General features: G+C 37.7%; 1 protein-coding gene across 1 annotated transcript; it reads left to right on the top strand.

Annotated features, from left to right (window-relative positions):
* Positions 1-613: 613 nt before the first annotated feature.
* Positions 614-21,024, top strand: LOC122217117 (alpha fetoprotein). Its single transcript, XM_042934011.1, has 14 exons — positions 614-698; positions 1,473-1,524; positions 2,459-2,591; positions 5,094-5,305; positions 6,152-6,284; positions 7,213-7,310; positions 9,911-10,040; positions 11,752-11,966; positions 13,547-13,679; positions 14,681-14,778; positions 15,590-15,728; positions 17,987-18,210; positions 19,554-19,686; positions 20,980-21,024. The coding sequence occupies exons 1-14, from the start codon at positions 614-616 to the stop codon at positions 21,022-21,024; spliced, it is 1,830 nt and encodes a 609-aa protein (XP_042789945.1).
* The last annotated feature ends 6,928 nt before the right edge of the window (positions 21,025-27,952 follow it).

The following is a 27,952-nucleotide window of genomic DNA, read 5'->3' as shown; positions in this document are numbered from 1 at the left end:
CATACACAGCATACTAAATACTTAAAAATGGACTGTAGTGGCACGAAATTAGGTGAAAAGGATTTTTGAGTTAATCCATATAATAATCAAGCAATGAATGTATTCTTCAGTGAAGTTTGATTTGGTCAAATACTGTGTCCAGTGCCTGGCATATTACAGGCATTCAATTAATATTTTTTAAAGGAATTAATGCATTTAGCTGAATTTCATACAAAGTCTGGAATCTTCATCTTTATGGCTCCATTAGATTTTTAATTTGAAATATATTCATTATTGTGCAATTCAGGAAAAAACATTTCTTTGAATACTCTGTAGGTTGAGGAGAGTATTTGTTAACATTTGCAACATGGGATGAATTTGCAAATTTTTTCCCCCTTTTTTCCTTTGAAAAGAGGTCTGTGTCCTTGGACATAAAATGCAAATAATCCCTGTGCTGTTAATTATCGACAAGTTGTCCCATTTGCAACCTAAGGAAATAAAGTAACACATATACTGATATACTAACAGAAGATTACTAATTAACAGGCGTTGCTTGAGAAGGGTATAAAAGAATTTCAGCATGATTTTCAATACTCTCCCCCCATCATTGCCAACGAAAAAATAACTAACAACCATGAAGTGGGTCATATCAATTTTTTTAACTTTCCTACTAAATTTTTCTGAACCCCGAACAATGCACAGAAATGCATATGGAATAGGTAAGATATTTTGTTTTCTTTTTTGTCTTTTCTCTACATCAAAATTCTTACATTTGAATTTATTCATTTGTCCTGATTTATTTATACTTCCTGCTCCACACAGAAGAAAAATATTTAATGGGGAATATCTTTAAATGTATGATAAACTTGTAGCTTTACAAGAGGTTTACAAAATCATGGCAGTGCTCCAGATTATCTACGAATGACTTATACATTCCATGTTGAATTAATGTTTTGTACATTGTTTATATAATTGTCATACATGCTAACTTTGAAATATATTTATATTATATCTCTATATATGAGTCTATAATCCTGGCTCCTTCACATATAAAACCCCCTCAGACTGATAAAATAAGTAACATCTTTATCTTTACTTCAGAAAAAAATGGATCATTATTTGACTAAAGAAGAAACAATGTGGCTGGGATATAAATAAGCAAGCAAACTGTGATGCAATCATGTTCAAAAGGAGGTCTGAAATGTATTTTTAATCCTTTCATTTCCAAGCCAATTAGAGCATCACAGTACAGGGGGAAACCAAACAACTGAATTTTAGTGCTAGGTCTACTATAAATTATTCTTGTTATCTTAGCTATTCCTTAGTTTCCTAGCTTTCTCAAGTACAAAGTTAAGATGTTTGGATAGATGCTCCCTAATGTCTTCTCAGTTGTGCAGTTCTAAATTAAACATACACATTTACATATAAGAACGGTCACTTTCCTGGTTGCAGTTGAAAACACCATTTCTCATGGAGTTTCTTTTGCTTTCCAGCTTCCATATTGGATTCTTCCCAATGTTCTGCAGAGATGAATTTCGTTGACCTGTAAGTTTTGCTCATATAAATGCACTTCAAATATGCAAAGCAATAATCATTTTAGTTAGGTAATTAAATGAGGCCGGATAGCCCTATGGGTTTTGAAAAGTACAAAAGCTAATTGAAGAAGTTATTTATATTGGATATCAAATGGATATTGAAGAGGTTGAAATGTTGGTCCATGCCTTAGATTAAATTAACCTCTAGAGTCCTTGAAATTCCATGGGAAAAACCAAATCATATTTTAGAAACTGAAGATTAGTATCAGATCAGTGGTAACCACAATATATAAATGCAGGAGTTTTTCACATCAGTACCAATAAGATGATATTACAATATTCTGTATTCTGAATACTATGTAAATCCTAGTAGCAAATAATAGGAGGTAAAATATTCTACTTTGTTATTTGTAGAGAGTATGTTTTTCTTTTGAGTTCGGTCTATTCTATGCTCCTGAAATTTCTAATAAGGAATTTAAAATAGTGTTTTATTGCTACTGCTTGTACCCAGAACCCTATTAAGACAATTCTTTGGTCAATCCATGAATACCATCTTGGATCAGATCTTGATCAACTAAGAGTAGATACAGGCAGACGTCTAACGACCAATTCTTTGCTTAAATTTGAAAGGCACTGTAGAATATAGATACCCTCAGCTGTAGGTTCATTGCAGTGGATGGGTGACCACAAAAGCAGGAACCACTCTTAAGGAAAATCCACTTTGAGTTCTTTAATAGATATATGTATACTTTGGGGGTACGGGGCAAGAAGATTGACGTTTCTTTCTGGATGACTAGAATCTAATTTCACATAATTTTTTTTTAGCAAAAGTCATCCCCTAAACAAGTCACATAACAGAAAACAAAAACAAACGAAAACTACATTTGAAGAAAAGCAGCTTGACATGTCTATTCCTTAAGCATTCATATGTATTTTTGTTCCAGAGCTACCATATTTTTTGCTCAGTTTGTTCAAGAAGCCACTTACAAAGAAGTAAGCAAAATGGTGAAAGATATACTGACTGTAATTGAGAAATCCACGGGCAGTGAGCAGCCTGTAGGGTGTTTAGAAAATCAGGTGAGTGAATAATAATAATAATAATAATAATATTATCCCACTATAGTATTTGACCAAAGTTTAGCAGGCAAAAGAGCAGATACAGGGATGCCGTGAGAAATACACTTAAATATTTGAACGCTTGTTGTATGAAAGAAGAATTGGATTAATTCTGAATTGTTGAAGAAAAAGCAGTGAGTACCTGTTGTAAAGAGACAATATAAACATGGTGACTAAGAGCAAAGGTTCTGAAAGTTGAATATCTGGGTGACCATGAGCATGGTACTTAACTTCTTCGAGATTTGGTTTCCTTATCTGTAAAAAAAGGAATAATAGTAGCTTTCAGTTCAGGTTTGTCATAAAGACGGATATAATAATAACAGAAGAAGTCACTTTTTATTAATCACACAATGTGACAGACATTATCCTAGGGAGTGTTACATACTCATTGATAATAAAAATATTTTATAACATGGAGCATAGCACTGATGACTCAGATGGATGTCCAAGTGAGCGAAGAAGAACCCCTCACTGGGGTTACTGGTTACTGGTAGAATGTCAGCTTTGCTTACAAACATTAGTTTATTAAATACGTACAATAATCCTAGGAGGTAAATGCTATTCTTCCAGTTGAGGAAGCCGAGGCACAGAGAGGTTGAGTAACTTTTTTTGAGGGAGTCCAGAACAAGGATTTAAACTAGGCCGTCAGGCTTTAAAATTAACACCCTTATTGGCTTCATTACACTATACTCTATACTGTAGTGAAAGTGAGGCACATACTGAGGGTTGCCAGATTTAACAAACAATAACAAAATATGAAACTCATTTATAATTGAGTTTTAGTTAAACAATGAATAGTTTTTTTTAAATATACCTTAATGTAGAAGATCAATAAATAATAGTTATTATTGCTTATTTTATTTCAATAGAAAAAAAACCTAGGAACTTTGTAATGATTAGAGTTACCCAATTATGGGACAAAATGCCCAGAGAATCTTCTCTCATGGTGGGATTGATGAATGGCCAAAAGTCAATGTATTTGGAATATTTTAGAGGAGATGCCCTTTTAAAGATATAAAATACTTTGCAACTCTGAAATTGATGATTTCATAAAACTCTCTGTTTTGCATCTCTATTTTTGGCTTGTCCTGCTAATGTAAAAAGTAAGCAAAATACGTTCCATATTGCAACTTTACGTCCAGTGAGAGGTTCACGTTAATGTTACAGATTGGCGGTTTATCATTGTAAACTTAAAGGCATGATTTTTATGTGGATTGAGAATTCAAAGTCTTGCTTAAGAGCTGTAGGATTCTCTAAATATTAGCAGTTATAGAAGCTATACAAAATTTCCTGAGATGAATGAAACATGTATTTCTAAGGCATTCTTAGGACTATCGGTCTCATCATCCGATGTTGGTAAAATTAAGGCAACAAAAAAAGTGGCTTACGTATTTTTAAAAGGCTCATAGATATCATGGAGCCAAAGTGTTGATAAAATAAGAGGGGAAAATGAAATATTTCAAATATTTTTTTCTGGGGGGGATAAAATATTGCATGGTGTTTTCCCTTTTAAGATAAAGTAATTTTTTTTTTCAATATATGAAATTTATTGTCAAATTGGTTTCCATACAACACCCAGTGCTCATCCCAAAAGGTGCCCTCCTCAATACCCATCACCCACCCTCCCCTCCCTCCCACCCCCCATCAACCCTCAGTTTGTTCTCAGTTTTTAACAGTCTCTTATGCTTTGGCTCTCTCCCACTCTAATCTCTTTTTTTTTTTTTTTCCTTCCCCTCCCCCATGGGTTTCTGTTAAGTTTCTCAGGATCCACATAAGAGTGAAACCATATGGTATCTGTCTTTCTCTGTACGGCTTATTTCACTTAGCATCACACTCTCCAGTTCCATCCACGTTGCTACAAAAGGCCATATTTCATTCTTTCTCATTGCCACGTAGTATTCCATTGTGTATATAAACCACAATTTCTTTATCCATTCATCAGTTGATGGACATTTAGGCTCTTTCCATAATTTGGCTATTGTTGAGAGTGCTGCTATAAACATTGGGGTAGAAGTGCCCCTATGCATCAGTACTCCTGTATCCCTTGGGTAAATTCCTAGCAGTGCTATTGCTGGGTCATAGGGTAGGTCTATTTTTAATTTTCTGAGGAACCTCCACACTGCTTTCCAGAGCGGCTGCACCAATTTGCATTCCCACCAACAGTGCAAGAGGGTTCCCGTTTCTCCACATCCTCTCCAGCATCTATAGTCTCCTGATTTGTTCATTTTGGCCATAAGATAAAGTAATTTAATAGTCATGTGTATTTCTCAAGGTTGTACACCAAAATTCGACTTCCCAAAAGACATGAGAGAAAGCTCTCATCTGGCTGAAACTAAATAAAATATATTGGAATTTGTATTTTTAATTTGTAGTTCTGATTTTGGGTATTAGAAAACTCATGTGTTTCACAGAATTTCAAAATACAGTTAGTTGTCTTTCTTTAAAAACAAATATTTCCTATAGCTATCTGCCTTTCTGGACGAAATTTGCCATGAGAAGGAAATTTCTGAAAAGTATGGACTCTCAGATTGTTGCAGCCAAAGTGAAGAGGAAAGACATAGCTGTTTACTGGCACACAAAAAGGCTACTCCGTCATCCATCCCACCCTTCCAAGTTCCAGAACCTGTCACCAGTTGTAAAGCATATGAAGAAAACAGGGACATGTTCCTGAACAGGTAAGGATCCAATTTAAAGGTAGATTAAAACCCCAGAAGGAGAGTAGTACCAAGCGTAATCTAGTATTTCTGCAATTTACAGAGGTACTCTAAAAGGCAGAGAAGTGGCAATAGTTTTGCACCAGCTGAGGTCCTGCACTAGGAAATCAGGCGGACCATTTGAAGTGCAACTTTGTTTCCATAGCATGCTAGGTAGATGAGTACACAACACTCACCGGACCCAACAGTTGTGAGATACACCTTGTTTTGTTTTGTTTTGTTTTTCCTTCCTTCTAATCTCTCCATTTTAGTTTGCCCGGGAATATTTTAGTACCGCACAAAGTGGTTCCTTCTGGAGCCAAATACTTGGTGTTTCGTGTTCACTGAATTACCCGGAAATTAAAAAAAATTAGAGATTCAGGAATGTTTAAGATACGTTAAACATGGCTAGCAGCTATTGAACACTTAGGATTTTGTAGGACCATGTGTGCTTGGCATGCGTGATCAGATTAGTGCTCACTACCTGCCTTTGAAGCCTGTCCTTTTTCACTTCACTCTTTTCACATTTTGCAGACTAGGAAATTGAAGTTTAGAAAGTTGAGATAATTGGCTGAGGGCACAGTGCTAGTACATTCCGAAGCAGGGATTTGAACACAGGTTCTCTGTTAGGGGATCCTATATGTAACTCTCAATCACTTCTGCCTTGCATGCTGCTGTCTTGCATGTCTAAGCCAGAGAAATAGAGAGGCTGCCCTTAGACCATCTTTGCCATGGGGACTGTCGAGGTGGATGATTCCGGATTCCAGTTCTAATGGTTGTCCTAGTTTTATATGTTTGTAAATCTTACAGTGCCTTTTCATTTCATAGGTACATCTATGAGATAGCAAGAAGGCACCCCTTTCTGTATGCACCCACAATTCTTTCTTTGGCTACCCACTATGGCAAAATAATTCCACCTTGCTGCAAAACTGAAAATGCAGTCGAATGCTTCCAAACAAAGGTATTATATTTGTACAGATATCTGAACCAATCCTTTAATCTGGCTATGGCTCATTAAAACGAAACAAAGTTAAAAATGGGAATATGCTTTGTATGCAGACTACCATTTTCAGAATAGAGCATATGTTAGCAGTCTGATATTCTTTGGGCTAAAACAGCTGGATTTGCTGTTTTGTATTCATTCCTTTGGCCAACAAGTATTATATGACTAAGGACATGAGTCTGGGGGTGGGATAAAGGAAGACAGAGGTACGGGTCATAACATAAATGAAAGAGAGAGGAATAGGAGGTGGAAGGAGGTGCGGTAGAAGGAGCAGGAGGAGAAAAGGAGGCACAGAAAGAGAGAGGAAAAAGAGAAAGAAAACTATGACAAATACTTTACGTTCATTATTTCTTTTGATGCTAAGAACAAATTTGAGGTGTAAACATCATCATCACCTAATGAAAGGAAATGTAGGTTTGGAGACGTGAGCAGCTTTTTTGGGTTTGGAGAATGAGAATAACGTCCACAATTAATTACTTGCCGCAACAAAAGTCATACAACAAAAATTTCCTAAAGACTGTGATGATTCCCAGAACGTCAGTCTGTGACGCGATCTTATCATTTATTCACTTTTATGTGTGTGACAGAGCAGACATTTAAGAAATCATCAGGTTTCAATGAGTTTAAAAGTACAGTTGTGCACTCAGTATCCCAAGTATGACAGTTATAATGTTCTTGTTTTAGAGTATTTTTAATAAATCTGTCTGGCATAGATGTATATAAACCAACCTAAAAGAAAGAGTGAATGTAAAAATGTATCATGTTTGCAATTTTTGTAATATTCCTTATGGTCTCATGCTTTCCTTGAAGCTGTTGGTTTTCTAATTATTAGCACCTGCAAAGGAAAATACATCCTTTCTTGACAACTTGTTTCTTGTATATCTAGACAGCCCTGATTACAAAAGAATTAAGAGAAAGCAGTTTGTTAAATCAACATATATGTGCAGTGATGAGAAATTTTGGACCCCGAACCTTCCGAGCCATGTAAGTTTACGCCCTATAAGTAGGGAAGAGGGTGATATGTGCAAAACCACTATTTTTCAGTTTGAGCTCATTTTTCTCATTGTTTCTGTTGTTGAGAATGAAGTTTCCTTTGATGAGAGCTGATGTGATTAGAATCCTGAAATCCCAGGAGTGGAAGGAAGCTAACCCATAGTCTGCTGCTTAACTCTTTGTGAAGCACACTTAATTTACCTCTGTCTCATATTCTGTCTTTGCTGTAAGGATACTGAGGAAGACAGTCCAACCTCTTCATTTGTACGTGGGAATAAACTGAGACCCAGAGAGATTAAAGCAATTTACTCAGGACCCCACTGCGAGTCTTCAGAGCCCAGTGTTTCTACGTCCTGATCGTGATTTATTTTCCTGATTCCTATTCGTCTACTAGGCCAGTGATCTCGAATTGTCTGTATCCTGACAGTTGAGACTTTGGCATCAGATGTAAGAATCAGAATTACCAAGGGGTTAAGGCTGTACTACAGGGCAAGGCTGCCACTGGCCTCATGTAGCTCCTGACCGTTTCCAAATTTGGCTGATGTGAATGAGGAACTGTGCTCCCAGTGTAAACTACACACCAGAGTTTACAGACTGAGTATGAAAAAGAGAATGTATAATATCTTCTTAATTGGTTTTTATGTTAACTGCATATTAAAATATTTTTTTAAATTTTTTTAACATTTATTTATTTTTGAGACAGAGAGAGAGCATGAGCAGGGGAGGGTCAGAGAGAGAGGGAGACACAATCTGAAACAGGCTCCAGGCTCTGAGCTGTTAGCACGGAGCCTGATGCGGGGCTCAAACTCACAGACCACGAGGTCAGAACCTGGGCCGAAGTCGGATGCCTAACCGACTGAGCTACCCAGGCGCCCCTAAAATATTTTTTTAAATAAATTTTTTTATTTGCATGTAGTTGACACACAATGTTGCACCAGGTTGCACCCGACATAGTGATTCAACTTCACTATACATTTTGCTGCGCTCACCTATAGAGATGTAGTTACCACCTGTCACCACACAACGCTATTATAATATCATTGAATATACTCCCTATGCTCTGCCTTTTATTCCCTGTGACTTATTCATTCCATAACTGGAAACCTGTATTTCCCTCTGCCTTCCCCCATTTTGCCCATCCTCCAACCCTCCTTTCCTCTGGCAGCCACCAGTTTGTTCCCCGTTTTCATAGGTCTGAATCTGCTTTTCTGTTTGTTGATTCATTTGTTTCCTTTTTTAGATTCCGCATATGAATGAAATCCTATGTTGAAATGGTATCATTTTTGATATATTGGGTTAAAAACATGTTATTAAAGTGAATTTAACTTTTTCCTCTTTACTTTTTAATGTGGCTACTAGAAAATTTTAAACTACATACCTGGTTTAAAGTGCTCTTCAACCTTTACAATGAAGCATTTCTAGTGTAGGAAAATGTTTGAGATGCTAATTGACGAGTATTAAATACATGCATTCAACGTTCATTTGTTTGTGTGCTTGTTAAATGACACATTTAAAAATTACTATACATAGTGGAGACCTAGGTTAAAGTTAGTCATGGAGTTAGTTCTAAAATGTTTTCTTAGAATAGGTCAGATTTTGCTTTAACTACCTTCCAACTCTAGTTATTAGAAGCTTAGACTGATTCGTGAATTGCTTCAATTTTTTCTTACTAATAAAATATAAATTAAGTTATTATTATAATGGTTGTATTTATTATTTGCTCTCCATAAGTGATTAAGCTTAAATGTTATAAATTTATAAAGAAAATCTATCCTTATCAGAAGCAGCAACACCAGTTGCTCTAGGGGGTAGTGGTTTCATCTAGACATCTCTTAACACTTAAGGAAATATCTAGAAAGAACAAGCTTTTTTACTTCTTATTTCCCTTCTGGCCACACTCCATTCTTGGTATGCTGACATGTCTGAATGTTCGGTGGGCTCTACTTTCTTGTCTTGTTTCATGTATTTGCACATATACGCCCCTTCTGTATTCTCAGAGTATTTTTTTTTCTCCCAAGTAAAAAAAAAAATGATTATTATTTTCATGGAATTTTCCATTTCTTAATTGTTTGTCTTTTTAATTTTTTCCCACCCACTCACTATGATGATTATAAGCACTCAGCATCACGGATGAGCAGCAAAAAGATAGATTTCATCCCAGTTCACAGGAAAGGTTTTAAAGACAAATAAATAATGTCCAAAGTATTTGTGGGGATGGGTCACTTTATAGAACCATTGCCTTCAAAGATTGGTTGGAATTGACAAGACTTGTAATGCTTTCCCTTTTCTTTTTCTTTTATTTTTTTATGTTTGTTTATTTATTTTGAGATAGAGTGCAATCAGGGGAGGGGCAGAGAGAGAGAGAGAGCGACATGGAACTCCAACTAGGCTCTGGGCTTGATCTCATGAACTGTGAGATCATGACCTGAGCCTAAAGCAACCACACAGGCGCCCCTCCCTTTTCTTTTCAAACAGCGAAAGCATTTCAATTCTTTCTTTTTGGAACTGCAACTATATTAATATTCTCTCTGTATTATTTAATTTTGGTAGATAATCAGGATTGATTTCCAATTCCTTTCCTTCCCCTTTAGAACTGTTACTAAATTGAGTCAAAAGTTTTCCAAAGCGAATTTTACCGAAATTCAGAAACTGGTCCTGGATGTGGCCCACATACATGAGGAATGTTGCAGAGGAAACGTGCTGGAGTGTCTGCAGGATGGGGTAAAGAGTCTTGTTTCCCAAAACAGAGATAATTCCACTTCCTTTTCTTTCTTTGGCTCTCCTTCTACATGGGAGAAGGCTGTTGGAGTTGGTCACAGGGTAAGGTAGCTAGCTGGCTGAGTCAAGTCACAGACTTCTTGACAGTAAAACTGAAACCGTGTTTTGTTAACCCTGCCTTTCACTTAAGAGATACTCTCCTCTCGTGACACCAGGGCCCATTCTTTCTTCTGAAAATGATCATAAACTCCACATAGAATCTTGGGGGAGAGACTCTTTACTTTTAACCAATTGGTTTTTCTAGCCATTTATCATTTCATTTGGCAAATATATACGGAATACTTTCTGTGTGCTAGACACTATGAAGGACACTAAGGCAGAAGCTTCGCTCGGGGAATTTACAGTTTGATGGGAGAGATGAGGCATGTAGGGCCTGTCTTCTGTTTGCTGTTATCTCCACAGGCCGGCTGCACGATGCCTCGGCCACAGAAGGGGCTCTATTATATTTATTATATGAATACAACAAAATGACACAACAAACAACAAAAACAACACCAGAAACTGTTCCACAAGATACAAAGCCACAGAGAGAGGCGTGGATAAAGGGCTCTAGGAGAATTAAAAACCAAAAGAAAATCCCCCAAACAGAATCCTCAAACGTGCCATAGTTAGTCGCCATTTTAGCAGCATGGCATTCATCTATTCTGGGCCAACTTTAGGCTTCCTGGATACTGTACAAGAGGACTATCTATCCCCAAATTCCTTCCTCTTTGGTCCCTGGTGATACACCGTCTTCTCCAAGAAGGCTTCAAACCATTGTTCTTAGATATTCAAGAGGCTTAGAAACCCACGCTTGAACCTCGTTTCCAAAGGGTTGGATGTGGAGATAAAATGCTCATTTGAGCCAGTCCCATGGCAGTTTGGCTGAAAGAGGCAATCTCTGAGCAAAGGCAGAGATCCTGGTGTGAAGAGCTGGGGAAGATTCCCAAAGACAGATTTCCTATTTCATTTATTTTACCTTTTAAAAATTTTTTACTTGCATATTAGAAAAATTACTTTGTTTTTCTTTGAAGTTAGTTGTCTTGGTTTTAATAGACGATTTTACTGATTTCTATAGGCGCTTAAATTATTTTTCCATTTTTGGAGCTCATTACCACCCTTTTCCTTTAAAGTGGAAAAATTAATTTCAACATGGTATGTCAATTGGTTTTAATGGCTGAATGATGGGTTCTAATTGCTCTTACTGAGAAGGCTTGGATTTTTAGTCCCGTGACAGGGATATGGAAGTTCTGTTCCATTCTTAGATGTGCTGAAATTTCATCATCTATAGCCTGCCCTCTGGAGGTCATGGTGGGTCACTGCAGATTGGTCTGTTAACGTGGAGCAGAAAGTTTGCTCTCTATGATGAGGACATCAACAGCAAACGTTGTCCAGTAGCCCATTTTAATAGGAATAGAAAGATATATACCTATGTGCATGTCATTTGGTTTGAAGAGTATATTTCTATCTTGTTTTCAAAATCTTCCTAATACAACAAAATTGATTTTAGCTGACAACTATGAAAAGAAGAATTGAACAAACGGGTAGGTAGAAAGGAGTAAGGAAAAGCAAAGTAGGGAGAAAGCACTAACATTAGAGACAAGGTAAAATGTCTTCTATTTCTTTTTTTTCTCTCCTTCTCTCCCTCCCTTCCTCCCTCATCTTCCTATTACAGGAAAAAATTATGTCCTACCTATGTTCTCGGCAAGATATTCTGTCAAGCAAAATAGCAGAATGCTGCAAATTGCCCATACTTGAACTTGGTCAATGCATAATTCATGCAGAAAATGATGACACACCTGAAGGATTATCTCTGAATCTAAATAGATTTTTAGGAGAGAGAGATTTCAACCAATTTTCTTCAAGGGAAAAAGATCTTTTCATGGCAAGGTAACACACTCTGTAAATGTATGTTCACATGAGTAAAGATTAGTATGTAGCTGACAGTTTTGTGTTGCTGAAATGGGGAGTGATGGTTACAGGTTTTGAACTCAGTATGTTTGGGTGATGCTAGAATGTTCTGAACCAAAATCTATTTAAGCAGATAAGTAGGGAATAAGGAAATGAGATCTATCTTATACTGATGAGACTTTCACTATTGCTGCTACTAACTGAAGTTATATTTTATTTTGTATCAATTTCTCTGGGATCAGAAGCACTGTCATCTTTGTATGGATTACTCGTATGAAGACTACTACTGAGCTTCCAAATAAGATATGGATATTTTGTGATAATAAGGGCTAATGGTTATGAATGTGCTTTTTCACTGTGCATGTTTTCAAAACTTTCCGAAGTATAACTCAATAGATAATGGTAGATAGAAGGGCTTTTATTAGAACAGTTTATTTGCTATTTATTTAATATGTGTTTTATTTTTGTAAGAAAATAAAAATGTGTAGAGATACTTGCAGTATAGTACTTTATTGTAATATAACCGATAGGAAGCAAGCAGTCAAGTTCATACATTTTCCTTTATTGTACAGTGTATATCTATGGACACTATTCGAGGAGGGATTTGTGTAGCTCTTAGGATTTCAGGCTTAATGATCTCTAAGGGTCTTTATAAATTTAAAAGCCTGCTTCTAATGTAATAATGCAAATAATGGCCCAGTTGTCTCTTTCATATTCCCTAAGGATATCCTTCTCTACTTGCATTCAGATTGGACATTCTCACATCATTTGCACTGCTAAATAAAATTACACACACAAGAACAAAGTCCAAATTGAAGAAACCCACGCTGACAATTTATTGGTGGCAGAACGAAATATTACTTATATCTATGACTTGGAAATACAATTAGTAAATTCAAGAATTATCTTTAAACTTACCCACCCACACATCCAACAAGAATTGTTTATCTAATAGAAGCACTTCTTCAATTAGAAAGGTTCTTTGCAGTAGAAATTTTCTCAGCTGAGAATGATCTTCCTCCAGGTACTTGTGTAGCTTCCTTCACCCAGGGTTCTGTTCCAAAAGAGCCACCCAAAGAGACATTTCTTGACCAATGCTCTAAATTAAGACTCACTCCCCCCACATTCTATCTTCCTTTATTTCTCTTCACTCATTTATCACCACCTGAATTCGATGACCTAGTTTTGTTTATTCATTTCTGTCTCCCTGTAATGTATGCTTTTGAGAGGTCAGGCATTTTATCTTATACCTTACTGAATCCTTACTGCTGAAAGAAATGCTTGCATAGAGTAGGCACTGGAAAAATATTTGTTGAATAAATGACTGTAAAGCTCATAATTGAAAAACCCAAGTGAAGAGTGCAAAAGAAAACAAAATAGCATTTTAGAACAATTGGATGGATTATAATTTGTATTAATAGTTTTACTGTGCATATAGTTCAAGTCATATTTGATTTCCAGGCTTATGCATTTGAATTTTAACGTTTGCATGCCATATAACACAGGAATAAATTGTCTCTTAATTCCAACAACATGACATTTTTTCACACTCATTTCAGATTTACCTATGAATATTCCAGAAGACATACTAAACTTGCTGTCCCAGTAATTCTAAGAGTGGCTAAAGGATACCAGGAGTTATTGGAGAAGTGTTCCCAGTCTGAAAACCCTCTTGAATGCCAGGATAAAGGGGTAAATTGCTCTTACTTTTTAGGGAGAGTCTGAAAAACTGCATAGAAATTATCCATTAAAAATGCTGTTTCTATGAAAGCATCTAGTTATTAACTAGTAGTTAGCTAGTTATATCTACTAAGTAGTCATCTAGATATTAAGTAGTTATTAACTAGTAGTCAACAACCAGTGGCCTAATGTAGGAAGAAAAATGGCAACCAAAAGTTCTTTGACACACAGAATAACAATAATACTCATTTTTGAACAGCTCCAGAAAAGCAAGAATTTGTACAGAAAGAACTGTAATCCTTTATCCAAACATTGAATTCTGTCCTCACATAACTTGGTGATTCACAAAGTTTTAAGCTTAATCTCCCCAAAGTCCATTTGTTCTTATTTTTATTTTTTTAATGTTTATTTATTTTTGAGAGAGAGAGAGTGCGAGCAGGGGAGGGGCAGAAAGAAAAGGAGACACAGAATCTGAAGCTGTGGTTCTAGGCTCTGAGCTGTCAGCACAGAGTCAGATGCGGGACTTGGACTTGTGAACTATGACATCCTGACCTGGGCCAAAGTCAGACACCTAACTGACTGAGCCACCCAGGTGCCCCGGTCCATTTATTTTAATTGTCACAAGTCACACTCTCATTATCTTTAGTATTACAAAAAAACCCTCTAGGGGCGCCTGGGTGGCTCAGTCGGTTAAGCGGCCGACTTCGGCTCAGGTCATGATCTCACGGCTCGTGAGTTCGAGCCCTGCGTCGGGCTCTGTACTGACAGCTCAGAGCCTGGAGCCTGTTTCAGATTCTGTGTCTCCCTCTCTCTCTGACCCTCCCCTGTTCATGCTCTGTCTCTCTCTGTCTCAAAAGTAAATAAACGTTAAAAACAAAAAAACAAAAAAAACCCTCTAAAATTGGTTTTTCTAAGATTGGTGTCAGAATAATATATTATTGGTCAATTTTTACATACAAAGTTATGTGTCCCGGAAGAGAAGAAAATGTACATAATAATGCTTGTATTTTCAGGAAGAAGAATTGGAGAAATATATCCAGGAAAGTCAAGCGTTGGCAAAGCGAAGCTGTGGCCTCTTCCAGAAACTAGGAGAGTATTATTTACAAAATGCGTACGTTTTTAAAAATTTTTTCTAATGTTTACTTATTTTTGAGAGAAAGAGTGTGAGTGGGGGTGGGGCAGAGAGAGAAGGAGACACAGAATGTGAAGCAGGTTCCAGCCTCTGAGCTGTCTGCACAGAGCCCGACTTGGGGCTGGAACTCACGAACCACAAGATCATGACCTGAGCCGAATTCAGACACTTAACCAACTGAGCCACCCAGGTGCCCCAACACGTATGTTTTTTTAAACAGCACTTTCAGTGATTTCAAATTTTGTAGTGCGAGGGAAATATAAACCTAAATTAGTCACCCAGGGCTACTCTAATTTCAGCCCCTATTTCATATTGGAAATCGGTGTAATCTGATCACCCAATTTCCCTTGGGAGAAGGTAGTCATCCCCATTCCCCTCTTCTAGAGAGCAAGAAGAATGGCTTATAAAAGTCTGATATTGGTACTTCTCTGGGTTCCCCAAATCATGCACATTTTTGCAGAAAAGATATTTATTCTGTTGCAGTCTGTCAGAGTGGAATCACTGAATAGATCAAAGCTAGTATCAGTGAAACTTCGGAGGTTGGAATAGGTGTCAGGCTACTCTCCAGAGTTTGTTTCCCCATTGTGATATGTCGCTATAATAGAAGTATAGGGAGTGGTGGCTAGAGCAAATGCATCTTGAAAGGTGGTCCAAATACCTTGTTGGTAATACAAATGAGCTGACATCATGGCTTCTGATACCAAGAGAGGATCTTTGAGAACGAGTGAGGAGTCAAAAACTCATGAATGGCTCAGCAGGATTTGGTGAAAAAAAAAAATGCTTCTTTCAGGTTTCTTGTTGCTTACACAAAGAAAGCCCCTCAGCTGACCCCACCTGAGCTGATGGCCTTCACTAGGAAAATGGCAACCGCAGCAGCCACTTGTTGCCAACTCAGTGAGGACAAGCAATTGGCCTGTGGTGAGGGAGCGGTGAGTGTTTTGTTTAGTCCCATTGTGTTTCTGCCCCGTTTGACTTGAAATGGTCTCATAATTCCCATTTAGGGGAAATGGTAAAAACCACTGTGGAGATGGTTTTACTACACTTGTTTGATTAGTTACAGTTGGAGAGGGCATGAACTCAGCTCTGAACAGTTGGGCATGTGGCCAGGCTTCTGGTCCTTCTAGAAAGGCTGGGGGAGTGCAACCAGTTTATCCAAAGATGTCTAAGCAAGCTTTATGTACCGGAAAGAGAATAACCAACACATCATTCAATTCAATGATTTCCTCTTTTTGTTCACGAAATACTTTAATGTTAAAAAAAGAAGACAAAGAAAATCAATTTTGAAATGCCCCATTACCATCTCCATTTTATAGCAAAATGAGGCTCAAAGAAATTACATTAGGACCAACATGTCCCAGGTAGTAAATGGTGGGGCTGATATTTGAATGCATATGCAGCTCTTCCCAGAGCCCAGGCTCCAACACCCAATGCCATACCTTCTTCACAATTTCCTTTCTGGTTGCACATGCCTCTACTGCTGCTGTGCTATTATCCCACTGCATCTAGTTCACACATAGATCTTAGTTACTCCACTGTGCATCCATAAGCATTGAGTTTGGTCTAATGGACACAAGGAAAAAAATGTGAATTGAGTTAAAAAAAAAAAAAGCTTCACTTTTGATAGATGAAAGTAAGTCATTTTATTTATTAAAAATTTTCTTTTTCAATGTTTGTTTATTTTTGAGAGAGAGAGAGAGAGACAGAGCATGAGCAGGGAAGGAGTAGAGAGAGAGAGAGAGAGAGAGAGGGAGACACAGAATCCGAAGCAGGCTCTGTGCTCTGAGCTGTCAACACAGAACCTGACTGGGTGCTCAAACACACGAACTGTGAGATCATGAGCTAAGCCGAAGTTGGGCACTCTACTGACAGAGTCACCCAGGTGCCCCTACAAGTCATTTTATTTTTAGTATACTTATATTTTTGCCTTTTGTAGTATAATCATCTTATCATATTAGGGACATTCCCCCCTCACCCCTTTAACAGGGTAAAGAGTTTAGAACAGGGTAAGCTGAATAAGAAAATGACTTTCTCGTTAGTAATGCCAATCATCTTTACTTTCTAATGTCACTAGTGTCATAAAATGACAGGCTGATTTTTTTCATTATTTTTTCCCTTAAAATCATAATTGTGAACCAAATTGTACATTTATCGTTTCCCCTTTCCTCTTTCGAATGCCAAGGACTTATTTGCTAGCTAGTCTTCATGTCTTGGAATTTTCCACAAAAAGGTAAGAGTGGAAGGAGAATTCCTGTGATTAAGCATCACCTTTATCATTGATTGAATCCCACGTGCTGAGAGACTGCAGGGACATGGGCTGTTGTAGCAGATTGGGAGTGTAGGTTCTGGAGGCCTCCTGCCTGCATCCCCGTCCACTGTCACCACTGAAAAGCTAGTTATAGCACTTGGCTTGAGCTTTCTCATCTGACATTTGGGAATAAGAATTGTACCACCCACATAGGATGACTGTCTTAAATGAGGTAATCCCTGTAACTCGTTCAGAACTGGTTGGATACATAGTATGCACACAAAACATATTGGCCATTATTACAAGTTATTGCCAGGTATTTAAGAAATATCTTTGAAGTGTGGAAGGTAGGAGGACTCTACAAGAGGAAAGCCTTAAAAGACACACACACATGCACACATACACACGCTGGCCTTGTTTCTTTTCAATTAGGATTATACACACACACAAACACACACACACATATACATATGTGTACCTGTATGCATGTATGATGTGTGCAAGTATGTATGTATATGAAAGGATGAGGCTTGTGAAATTGTACCTTCAGAAAACGATTCTCTGGGTCCCAAAAGGAAAATGGAAAGTTCCACTAGATAGATATACATGAAAAATTTAAACCATGTATTTAAGCCATCAGGGCAGATAATTTTTTGCCTTTGGAAGTATGTATGGAACTGGAAGCGTATTTCAAATAACTGAAGGGACTATCTTTGACATTACCTATGAAATATTTGCCACTAAATGTGAAGTTTATCCCCAACAATGAGTGAAAAAAGAATCCACAATGTGGCAACATATGATCCCAGGGAGCAGATTTTTTTGGTAATACTGATTATAAATTACTGCCTTAAAAACTGCAAGAATTTTCTGGAAGCCTGAGTCAACATAGCGGCTCATGCTGAATCTCCTTGCTTTCTTCTTTCCTGTTGTCCTAACCAGGCTGATCTTATTATTGGACAATTATGCATCAGGCATGAAGAGACTCCTGTAAACCCCGGTGTTGGCCTGTGCTGCACTTCTTCGTATGCCAACAGGAGGCCGTGTTTCAGCAGCTTAGTGGTGGATGAAACATATGTCCCTTTGCCATTCTCTGCTGACAGATTCATCTTCCATAAGGATCTGTGCCGAGCTCAGGGTGTAGCACTGCAAACAATGAAGCAGCAGTAAGAAATGGTTCTTTGCTAACAGGGAGAAGACCAACAACACCAAATAGGAGTTGAGATTTCTACCTTACATACCCAACAATCTTGGGTTTATTAGGAGAATGTTATTGCCCCAAAGCACTTACAGTGGCTTTTAAAATAGTTTTGTCTCAGTGCCTTCACAGCCTCATGGGAGCATAGGCCTGGAAAATTTCACTAGGGCGGACAAGTTTTTGTTTGTAAAAACAGTATCCTCTGTAACTACTGTTGTGATACATGTTGGGACTGAGAAAAATGGCAGTCTACTTTGGGGAATTAGGATATGTCCTTGCAGTAAGTTTGGGTACCTCCATTCCAAAACACTGGGAAAGCACTATTGAAACTTTTTTTCGCACTGTTTACTTCTTGAAGAGAGTAACCATAATATTTGAGTCAACCATGAAGTATGGGTGTTATGAGATGGAATGCACATTTCAATTCATTGTGGGAGGCATTCTGTAACAGTGTGTTAACACACGCTAGTGGAACTTATGTTCTCCAAATTCCCATGCATTTTAGTACTCACTTGCTTTGTTTTAATATTTGTTTTTTTGAGAGAAAGAGAGAGAGAGAGAGAGAGCAGGGGAGGGGCAGAGAGAGAGAGAGGGAGAGAGAATCCTCACAGCACACAGCCTGACGCAGGGCTCGATCTCACCAACGAACCATGAGATCATGACCTGAGCCAGAATGAAGAGTGGGTTGCTTAATCGACCGAGCCACCCAGGTGCTCCTACTCGCTTGCTTTGTAAATTGTCTTCCTTCATTTTGGGAAACCTTTCCTTCCCTTTTTTGCTGTCACAATCTGTGTCATGCTTCAAAGTACAGTAAGAATGCTGCCTCCTTTGGCAAGTCTTCCCTAGTCTCCAGTCAACATTGGTTCCAACATGAAAGTGCTGCTAAATGAGTAGTGCAGGTGATTGGTGGGACCAATGCTCAGGTATGGGTGTGGTAATTATGAATGGCAGGAGCTTGGAACTCTGGGTCTTTGAGTATTGACAGGATATAAGTTAGACTGGAGAACTGGAAGGATATTCCAGGCAAGTAAGAAAAAGACTGTATCTTACTACATATCAGTATGGTGGCACTATAAAATCATGTTTCATCAGTCATCTGCACAAATCCAGACTAGTGGGATATCTACCCATTTCTAGCCTCAGTATTTCTGACGAAGGTGTTAGACAGAGTGCATGTTGTAAATCTGGTGATGGGTTGATGGAGTGAGGGTTTAGGGGGAGGGTTGCTAGGACTCTCAAGACTCTGCTAGGAAGTCTTTAGAAAAATACCTTTGCATAACAGATTTCTCTTTTATTTTGTTTAAATTATAGATTTCTCATTAACCTTGTGAAGCAAAAGCCTCAAATAACAGAAGAACAACTTGAGGCTGTCATTGCAGATTTCTCTGGTCTACTGGAAAAGTGCTGCCAAGGCCAAGAGCAGGAAGCCTGCTTTGCAGAAGAGGTATGTGAAGCTCATTTTCACACTCAAAATACTTGGGATGGAGTTTTCTGTAATGAATAACAGAAAGAATATTCCACTCATCTAAAACTTTAAAATAATGCCACAGAGATTTAAATGTATTTGGAAATAGGTTGAAGGAATTTATGACATTTAAGAAATAATCAGTTTTCTCACTAGTATTAGAATGAAGCATAATTTTAGAATATGTTAAGAAAATTATTAGATTCAACTTATTTCCTGATAGAGGGAACTATGAACTGAATATATAATTAATTGATGATAATTTAGATAGTTTCTGGCCTAGAACTGATCGCTTCAGCTAAATGGAGTAAAAGGACTTAATAGCAAGTTAATTGTGCAAACAAGATATTGGGGGAATATTTCTTTTTTTTTTTAATATATGAAATTTATTGTCAAATTGGTTTCCATACGACACCCAGTGCTCATCCCAAAAGGTGCCCTCCTCAACACCCATCACCCACCCTCCCCTCCCTCCCACCCGCCATCAACCCTCATTGGGGGAATATTTCTAAAAAATATTTTTGAACTCATTTAGGATCATGCCTTTGTATATCAACAGACTAGTAATTAGGAATTATCTTAAACTTATTATTTAATAATTTTAAATGGATTTGTAATTGCCTACATTTTATAAGCCTTTAGTTTAGGTCACTAAATATATTTGAATATAGCATCATTACAATTTTGAAAGATATTTTATAATTCAGCCTTTTTGCCAGGTGTACACTTATCAATATGTGCCTGTGCTTTTAGTAGAGAGGGTGGAACACAGATAACCAAATCAGATAAAACAAAACTGATAAAATAGTTTTGATGTAAACCTTTTCTGATGAACATGATACAAAAAGATAAATGTTGCTTGATATGGGAAGACATTTCATTTAGATATAGAGAACATTAACACGTAGCAGCTATACTTTCTCTGCAAACCTTCCAATTTCTATGACTGATTTGTGGAGGAAGGTGAGGGGTGTGGTGGGGCTTGGTAACAATTTGGAGATTGGTGTAGGAGAACAAGCTATGTCTACTATTGGTACAAGTGGATTTTTGTGTTCTCTGGCTTCCATGGTCCCAGCTTGCTAGCATCAGAGGTGTACTTGAAATTTGAAAACAAGTAAGCGTGCAAGTCAATCTTGGCTCAGGTTATGATCTCACGGTTCATGAGTTTGAGCCCCATGTGAGTTCACCCCTAGATGGTGGAGAGTTAATGGTAAAAATGGCAGAGCCATCCATCTCTTCATCTGATGATTCTTATTTGCTTTTAATTTTCAGGGTCCAAAACTGATTTCAAAAACCCGTGCTGCCTTGGGAGTTTAAATTACTGCAGGTAACAGAAAATTCGGACAAGGATAAATCTAATGGTCATTCTCCCAAAATATTGATCCATAGCAAAATACATCCTGAGACCTACCATTAAAATGTTTTTTTAAAAAATAAATGCAATTTAATACAGAGTTTATTTTAGAAATGCTGGAACAAAATTGTGTCCACAATGTTGAATCAGTGACTCAACAAACTCAAAATTCTCTTAGGTTTTTTCTAAGGTTTCAGAGAATGCCATCAGAAGATCTTCCCATCTATTTAGTACTTCCCCGATGCAAAATAATAGAACCAGTTACCTGCTGCACCATTCACTTAATTAGTACTTAACATATTTTTGTTTGTATTACAGGGGGAAGAAGAAGACAAAATAAGTCTTCATGGTTTGGTGTGCATCTTTTCCTTTAATTCTAACTGAGATAGTGCTTTTTGTGAATTAATGAAATAACGACTTTATTATGAGATTTCTCTGTCATATAAATAAAGTATCTTCAAATATTTCCTTTTTCCTAGCCTGCTTATTTATGAAAGTTTATAAATGATTTTAAAAAACAATTATGTATACCACTGTCTGAAGCAGATTCTGATAAAAAAGCGGTGAGTCTTGGTTGTTGTAGGAGATTAAAACAACTCAAGGATGGATTTACAACACTGAAGGCTATGGGGTGCCTGGGTGCCTCAGTCAGTTAAGCATCTGACTCTTGATCTTGGCTCAGGTCATGATCTCATGGGTTCGTGGGTTTGTACTCTAGGTTGTTAGCACTCCCCATCCTCCCTCTCTCTCTGCCCCCACTCCCTCCCTCCCTCTCTCTCTCTCTCTCTCTCTCTCAAAATAAATAAATAAATGAACATTAAAAAAAATGAAGGCTAGATTACTTGGTGCCCAAAAAATTGTTCAAGTTAAGCCCTGTGTTGCTGCCAGGAACCATTGTTCATTAAATGAACACTTAAGTATTCTAACAGATACACTGGAAATGAAAAAGAAATTCTTATGTTTTTAGGGGACCCATCCAGGATGATGCTACTCAAGATTTAACATCTACTTTTTTTTCTCTCAATGCTGTTCAGTTCTCTATTCACAGACATTTAAAAATGCAAGTGTTTATTGTAGTTATTTTGATTGAATATAATTAATATTTTTAACAGTTGATTTTTCCTTATTTCACAAGTATTTACTGAGCACTCACTGGGTACCGGGTCCCGTTCTGGGTGCAGTCACTGTCCTCCAGTAGAGAAGGACACAACTAATAGCAATGCAACAAGATTATGGACACTATAGAGGTGGCAACAAATTATGGAGTGAGTCAATGGGTAGATGAAGCCTATTCTGACTGGGGGAAAGGTTCACACTGAAAGAGGCAGACATTAAAGAAGAGCCTTAGAAGATGAGTGGACATTCATTAGTTCAAGTAAAGAAGTCCAATTCATTAAAGAGGAAAACATAGCCTATGACAAAACATGATGAATGGCTTGGGGGTGTACAGGGTGAGTAGGAAGGGTATAGATATAGAAGATGAAGCCAGATATAAAAACTATGAAGGATTGAGCAGGTTCTCATGAGTTTTATTCCAAAGGGTGTGGACAATATCTTATAACAGAATACCAAAGTGAGATCTGAACAGAGAAGAGTCATCATGGTTAGTTTTTAGGAGGATAACTCATGAGATAAGGAGTATGGGGAGTGTGCTCAGGGGAAAGCAGAGGGGCAAGATCAGCAAGTGATGCAAAAAGATCAGCCCACCAGTAGGGGGCCTGTTTATCATATTAGCTTTGAATAGAAATCTAAAAATTACACTCATGCTTTGGCCTCTGCTCCAGGGCAAAACAATTGCTCCAGAGCAATAAAATGAGTTTTCAGTTCTAACTCAGTTGTTTTGCACTTTACATTTTTTTCTTCAATTCTGTTGTAACATCTGGGGACCTTGTCTGATTTTGGTGTAATTCTAAAAGGTAACCCAGAGATCACAATAAGATAAAATAGAATTCAGTATAAAAGCATTAAATGGTAAAAAACATTTTTTTATTATTAAGAAGAAAGTTTAATGAAGATGAAACTATTAGTCAAATCTATGAGTCAAATGACATTTCCCTGATATATATAAAGAACAAAAATGATCGGAAACACAAGGACAGAGTATCACAAGTATAATAGTAAATTGGAGATGTTAGAGCATTTCTACTTCTTTGAAAAAACAAGTTAGGCAAACATTAAAGTGGAAACTTCTCTAGTCCAGTTTATGGATGACTTCCATACTGAAAACCAGTGGTCAATTCTCAGTCCTTAGCTTACCTGGATTCTCTCAGCACAGTTGACACAATCGATCACTCCTTTCTCCTTGAAACATTTTCCCATTTGGCATTTACATTTTCCTCCAACGTTACTGGCTGTATCTCCTTGGTCTTCACTGCATTTTCCGCAACTCTTTAACCTCTAAATATTGGAGTGTCTCAGAGCAGCTTTTCCTGAATCTAAATTTGCTCTCCAGGGGATCTCATCTGGACTTAGCTCATTGATACCATCTAGGAGTTGACAACACATATTTATATCCCCACCATGGATTTCTCCCTTAAGCTCCAGGCTCCCATGTCAGTTTCTCTCTGACATATTCATGTTGATAATGCAGACACAATTCAAACATAGCACTTCCAAACTGAACTCTGTCCTGCCCCAACTTGTGTCTCCCTCTGTCTTGTCCATCCTTCTTGTTGCTCAAACCAGAAGACTTAGAGCCATCTATGGCTTCTCTCTTCCATATCACCCCTACATTCAACCAATGAGCAAAGCCTGTTGGTTCTATTTCAGAGGATATCCAGAATACGACTCTTTCTCCATACCCTTAGTACAGGCCGCAATAATACCACACATGGATTATTGCAATATCTTCCTAATTGGTCTCCTTACAAGTACCCTTGCCCCATCCCCAGCTCTAGTTTCAACATAGTAATTGAAATCATCCTTTACATCTAAGTACATTACACCACGTTTCCACTTAAAACCTCTAATGGCTTCCCATCTTGCTCAGAGTAAAATTCAGTCTGTGCAATGACCCTACATGATGATACCTTTCTGCCCTCTTCTCTTGCCTCTTTTCCATTGGATTTTTTTGCATAGGCACAATGGACTCTTTGCTATTCTTCAAATTACCAATTAATTTCCTGCCCAGAGTTTTGCCCTTGTGATTCTTCTTGCTTGGAAAACTGCCTTCAGATATGTGGGGCTCACTCAATCACCTCCTTATGCTTCTATTCATTATCATCTGCCTGATAGTGTCTTCTTTGACTGAACTATTTTATTTTTATTTATTTCTTTTTTTAATATGAAATTTATTGCCAAATTGGTTTCCATACAACACCCAGTGCTCATCCCAACAGGTACCCTCCTCAATACCCATCACCCACCCTCCCCTCCCTTCCACCCCCCATCAACCCTCAGTTTGTTCTCAGTTTTTAAGAGTCTCTTGTGTTTTGGCTCCCTCCCTCTCTAACCTTTTTTTTTTCCTTCCCCTCCCCCATGGTCTTCTGTTAAGTTCCTCAGGATCCACATAAGAGTGAAAACATATGGTATCTGTCTTTCTATGTATGACTTATTTCACTTAGCATAACGCTCTCCAGTTCCATCCATGTTGCTACAAAGGGCCATATTTCATTCTTTCTCATTGCCACGTAGTACTCCATTGTGTATATAAACCACAATTTCTTTTTCCATTCATCAGTTGATGGACATTTAGGCTTTCTATAATTTGACTTTTGTTGAAAGTTCTTCTATAAACATTGGGGTACAAGTGCCCCTATGCATCAGCACTCCTGTATCCCTTGGGTAAATTTCTAGCAGTGCTTTTGCTGAGTCATAGGGTAGATCTATTTTAAATTTTTTGAGGAATCTCCACACTGTTTCAGAGCAGCTGCACCAGTTTGCATTCCCACCAACAGTGCAAGAGGGTTCCCGTTTCTCCTCATCCTCGCCAGCATCTATAGGTCTCCTGATTTGTTCATTTTAGCTACTCTGACTGGCGTGAGGTAGTGTCTGAGTGTGGTTTTGACCCCGAATAGCCAAAGTAATTTTGAAGAAGAAGACCAAAGCAGAAGGCATCACAATCCCAGACTTTAGCTTCTACTAAAAAGCTGTCATCATCAAGACAGCATGGTATTGGCACAAAAACAGACACATAGACCAATGGAATAGAATAGAAACCCCAGAATTAGACCCACAAAAGTATGGCCAACTAATCTTTGACAAAGAAGGAAAGAATGTCCAATGGAAAAAAGACAGTCTCTTTAACAAATGGTGCTGGGAGAACTGGACAGCAACATGCAGAAGAATGAAACCAGACCACTTTCTTACACCATTCACAAAAATAAACGCAAAATGGATAAAGGACCTGAATGTGAGATAGGAAACCATCAAAACCCTAGAGGAGAAAGCAGGAAAAAACCTTTCTGACCTCAGCTGCAGCAATTTCTTACTTGACACATCCCCAAAGGCAAGGGAATTAAAAGCAAAAATGAACTATTAGGACCTCATGAAGATAAAAAGCTTCTGCACTGCAAAGGAAATAATCAACAAAACTAAAAGGCAACCAACGGAATGGGAAAAGATATTTGCAAATGGCATATCGGACAAAGGGCTAGTATCCAAAATCTACAAAGAACTCACCAAACTCCACACCCGAAAAACAAATAATCCAGTGAAGAAATGGGAAGAAAACACGAATAGACACTTCTCTAAAGAAGACATCCAGATGGCCAACAGGCACATGAAAAAGTGCTCAACGTCGCTCCTCATCAGGGAAATACAAATCAAAACCACACTCAGACTTACCTATTTTAAATTGTATCCCTTTACCCATGTTCCACACCACTTATCACCATCTGATATACACTAGATTTTACTTGTTTATTTTCTGTCTATCCCCCTCTTGTAAGCCCCTGAGGAGAGGGATTTTTGTCTGTTTTGTTCACTTCTGTTATCCTCAGCATACAGAACGGTGCCTGGAAAATAATAAGCATTCTATAAATATTCTTTGGATACGTGGGTGAATCTCACATGTCACAGGCTATATTTTTATTATAAGGTGGTGAACAAGAGAGGTTGCTAGCTTCATCTTCTCCAAGTCACATCAGAAAGAGGGAGAAACATAGGTCTGAGAAATTTACATAAAAACATGAGAAACCTCTGAGGAAGTTAAAGACTCTTAAGATCTGGTGTGTGGGGGGGGCACCTGGGTGGTTCAGTCAGTTGAGCATCCGACTCTTGATTTTGGCTCAGGTCATGATCTCATGGTCGTGGGATTGAGCCTTGTGTTGGGCTCCATGCTGGGCATGGAGCCTGGTTAGGATTCTCTCCCTCCCTCATGGGCACACTTTCTTTCCCTCTCTCTCTCAAAACAAACAAACAAACAAACAAGAACAACAACAAAAACAAAAAAAGAAAAGAAAAGAAGAAAAAAGATATGGTGTGAGTGGTAGTCCAAGGTAGCTATCTTTCATGAGAGTTTATAGGTATTGGGAGGGATAGATTGTATTTATTTATTTATTCTTCATGTTTTTATTTAAATTCCAGTTAGTTCACATACAGTGTAATATTAGTTTCAGCTGTAGAATTCAGTGATTCAACACTTACATACAACACCTGGTACTCATCACAGCAAGTGCACTCCTTAATTCCCATCACCTATTTAACTCATCCCCCATCCACCTCCCCTCTGGTAGCCATCAGTTTGTTCTTTATAGTTAAGAATCTGTTTCTTGGTTTGCCTCTCTTTCTTTCCCCTTTGTTCACTTGTTTTGTTTCGCAAGTTCCACTTATGAGTGAAATCATATGGTATTAGTCGTTCTCTGATTGACTTATCTTGCTTAGCAGAATACTCTTTAGTTCCATCTACGTCATTGCAAATGGAAGGATTTCATTCTTTTTTATGGTGAGTAATATATATATTGGATATTTATATGTATAAATATGTATTTATAATATATAATATGTACATATAAATATTTATATGTATAAAAATATATACATCTTCTTATCCATTCATCAGACAAGGACATTTGGGCTCTTCCCATATTTTGGTTATTGTTGATAATGCTGCTATAAACTTCAGGGTGCATGTGTTTTTTTGAATTAGTACTTTTGTATCCTTTAGGTAAATACCTGGTAGTGCAATTGCTGATCATAGGGTAGTTCTATTTTTAACTTTTTGAGGAATCTCTATACTGTTTTCCGGGGTTGCTGCACCAGTTTGCATTCCCACCAAGAGTGTAAGAAGGTTCAGGGAGGATAGATTTTAACTTGTGCTTTTGTCTGTACACTAAATTGCAAGGAAGTCTCACTTGCCTCATTGCCATAAATCAGAAGCAGTAACCCAGACTGCCTGTTGTCCATAACAGAATATCAAGATAGGCCTAAATTCCTGTTGGGATGACAAACTGTTGAAAGCAGGTGAGCATAGGCCAGTCTGAATTAGAGATAAGGGAGATTCCAGAAAATTGCTTGATAGTATGGAATTATATTGGTAATGGATAATAATAAGATCTCTGGAAATACCAAAATGCTCATGAGCTAAATAATACACTTCTAAAGAACTCATGAATAAAAGAAGAAACTAAAAGGGAATTTAAAGATATTTTGAGGGGCCATCTTGGTGTCTCAGTTGGTTGAATGTCCAACTCTTGATTTTGGCTCAGGTCATGATCCCAGAGTTGTGGAACTGAGTTCTATGTTAGGCTCTGTGCTGAGTGTGGAGCCTGCTTAAGATTCTCGCTTTCTCTTTCTCTCTCTCTCTTCTGCTCCTCTCCCTGCTTGTGACTCTTTCTCAGTCTCTGAAAATAATAATTAAAAAAATATTTTTAACTGAGTGAAAATACACAGCATATCAGAATTTGTGGGATGCCAGTAAAACAGCGCTTAAAGGAAATTTATAGCACGAAA

Source organism: Panthera leo, chromosome B1 (genome assembly GCF_018350215.1).
Source record: "Panthera leo isolate Ple1 chromosome B1, P.leo_Ple1_pat1.1, whole genome shotgun sequence".
In the NCBI taxonomy this organism is placed as follows: domain Eukaryota; kingdom Metazoa; phylum Chordata; class Mammalia; order Carnivora; family Felidae; genus Panthera; species Panthera leo.
The sequence above is the reverse complement of the archived record's forward strand: the minus strand, read 5'-3'. Positions and strand labels throughout refer to the sequence as shown.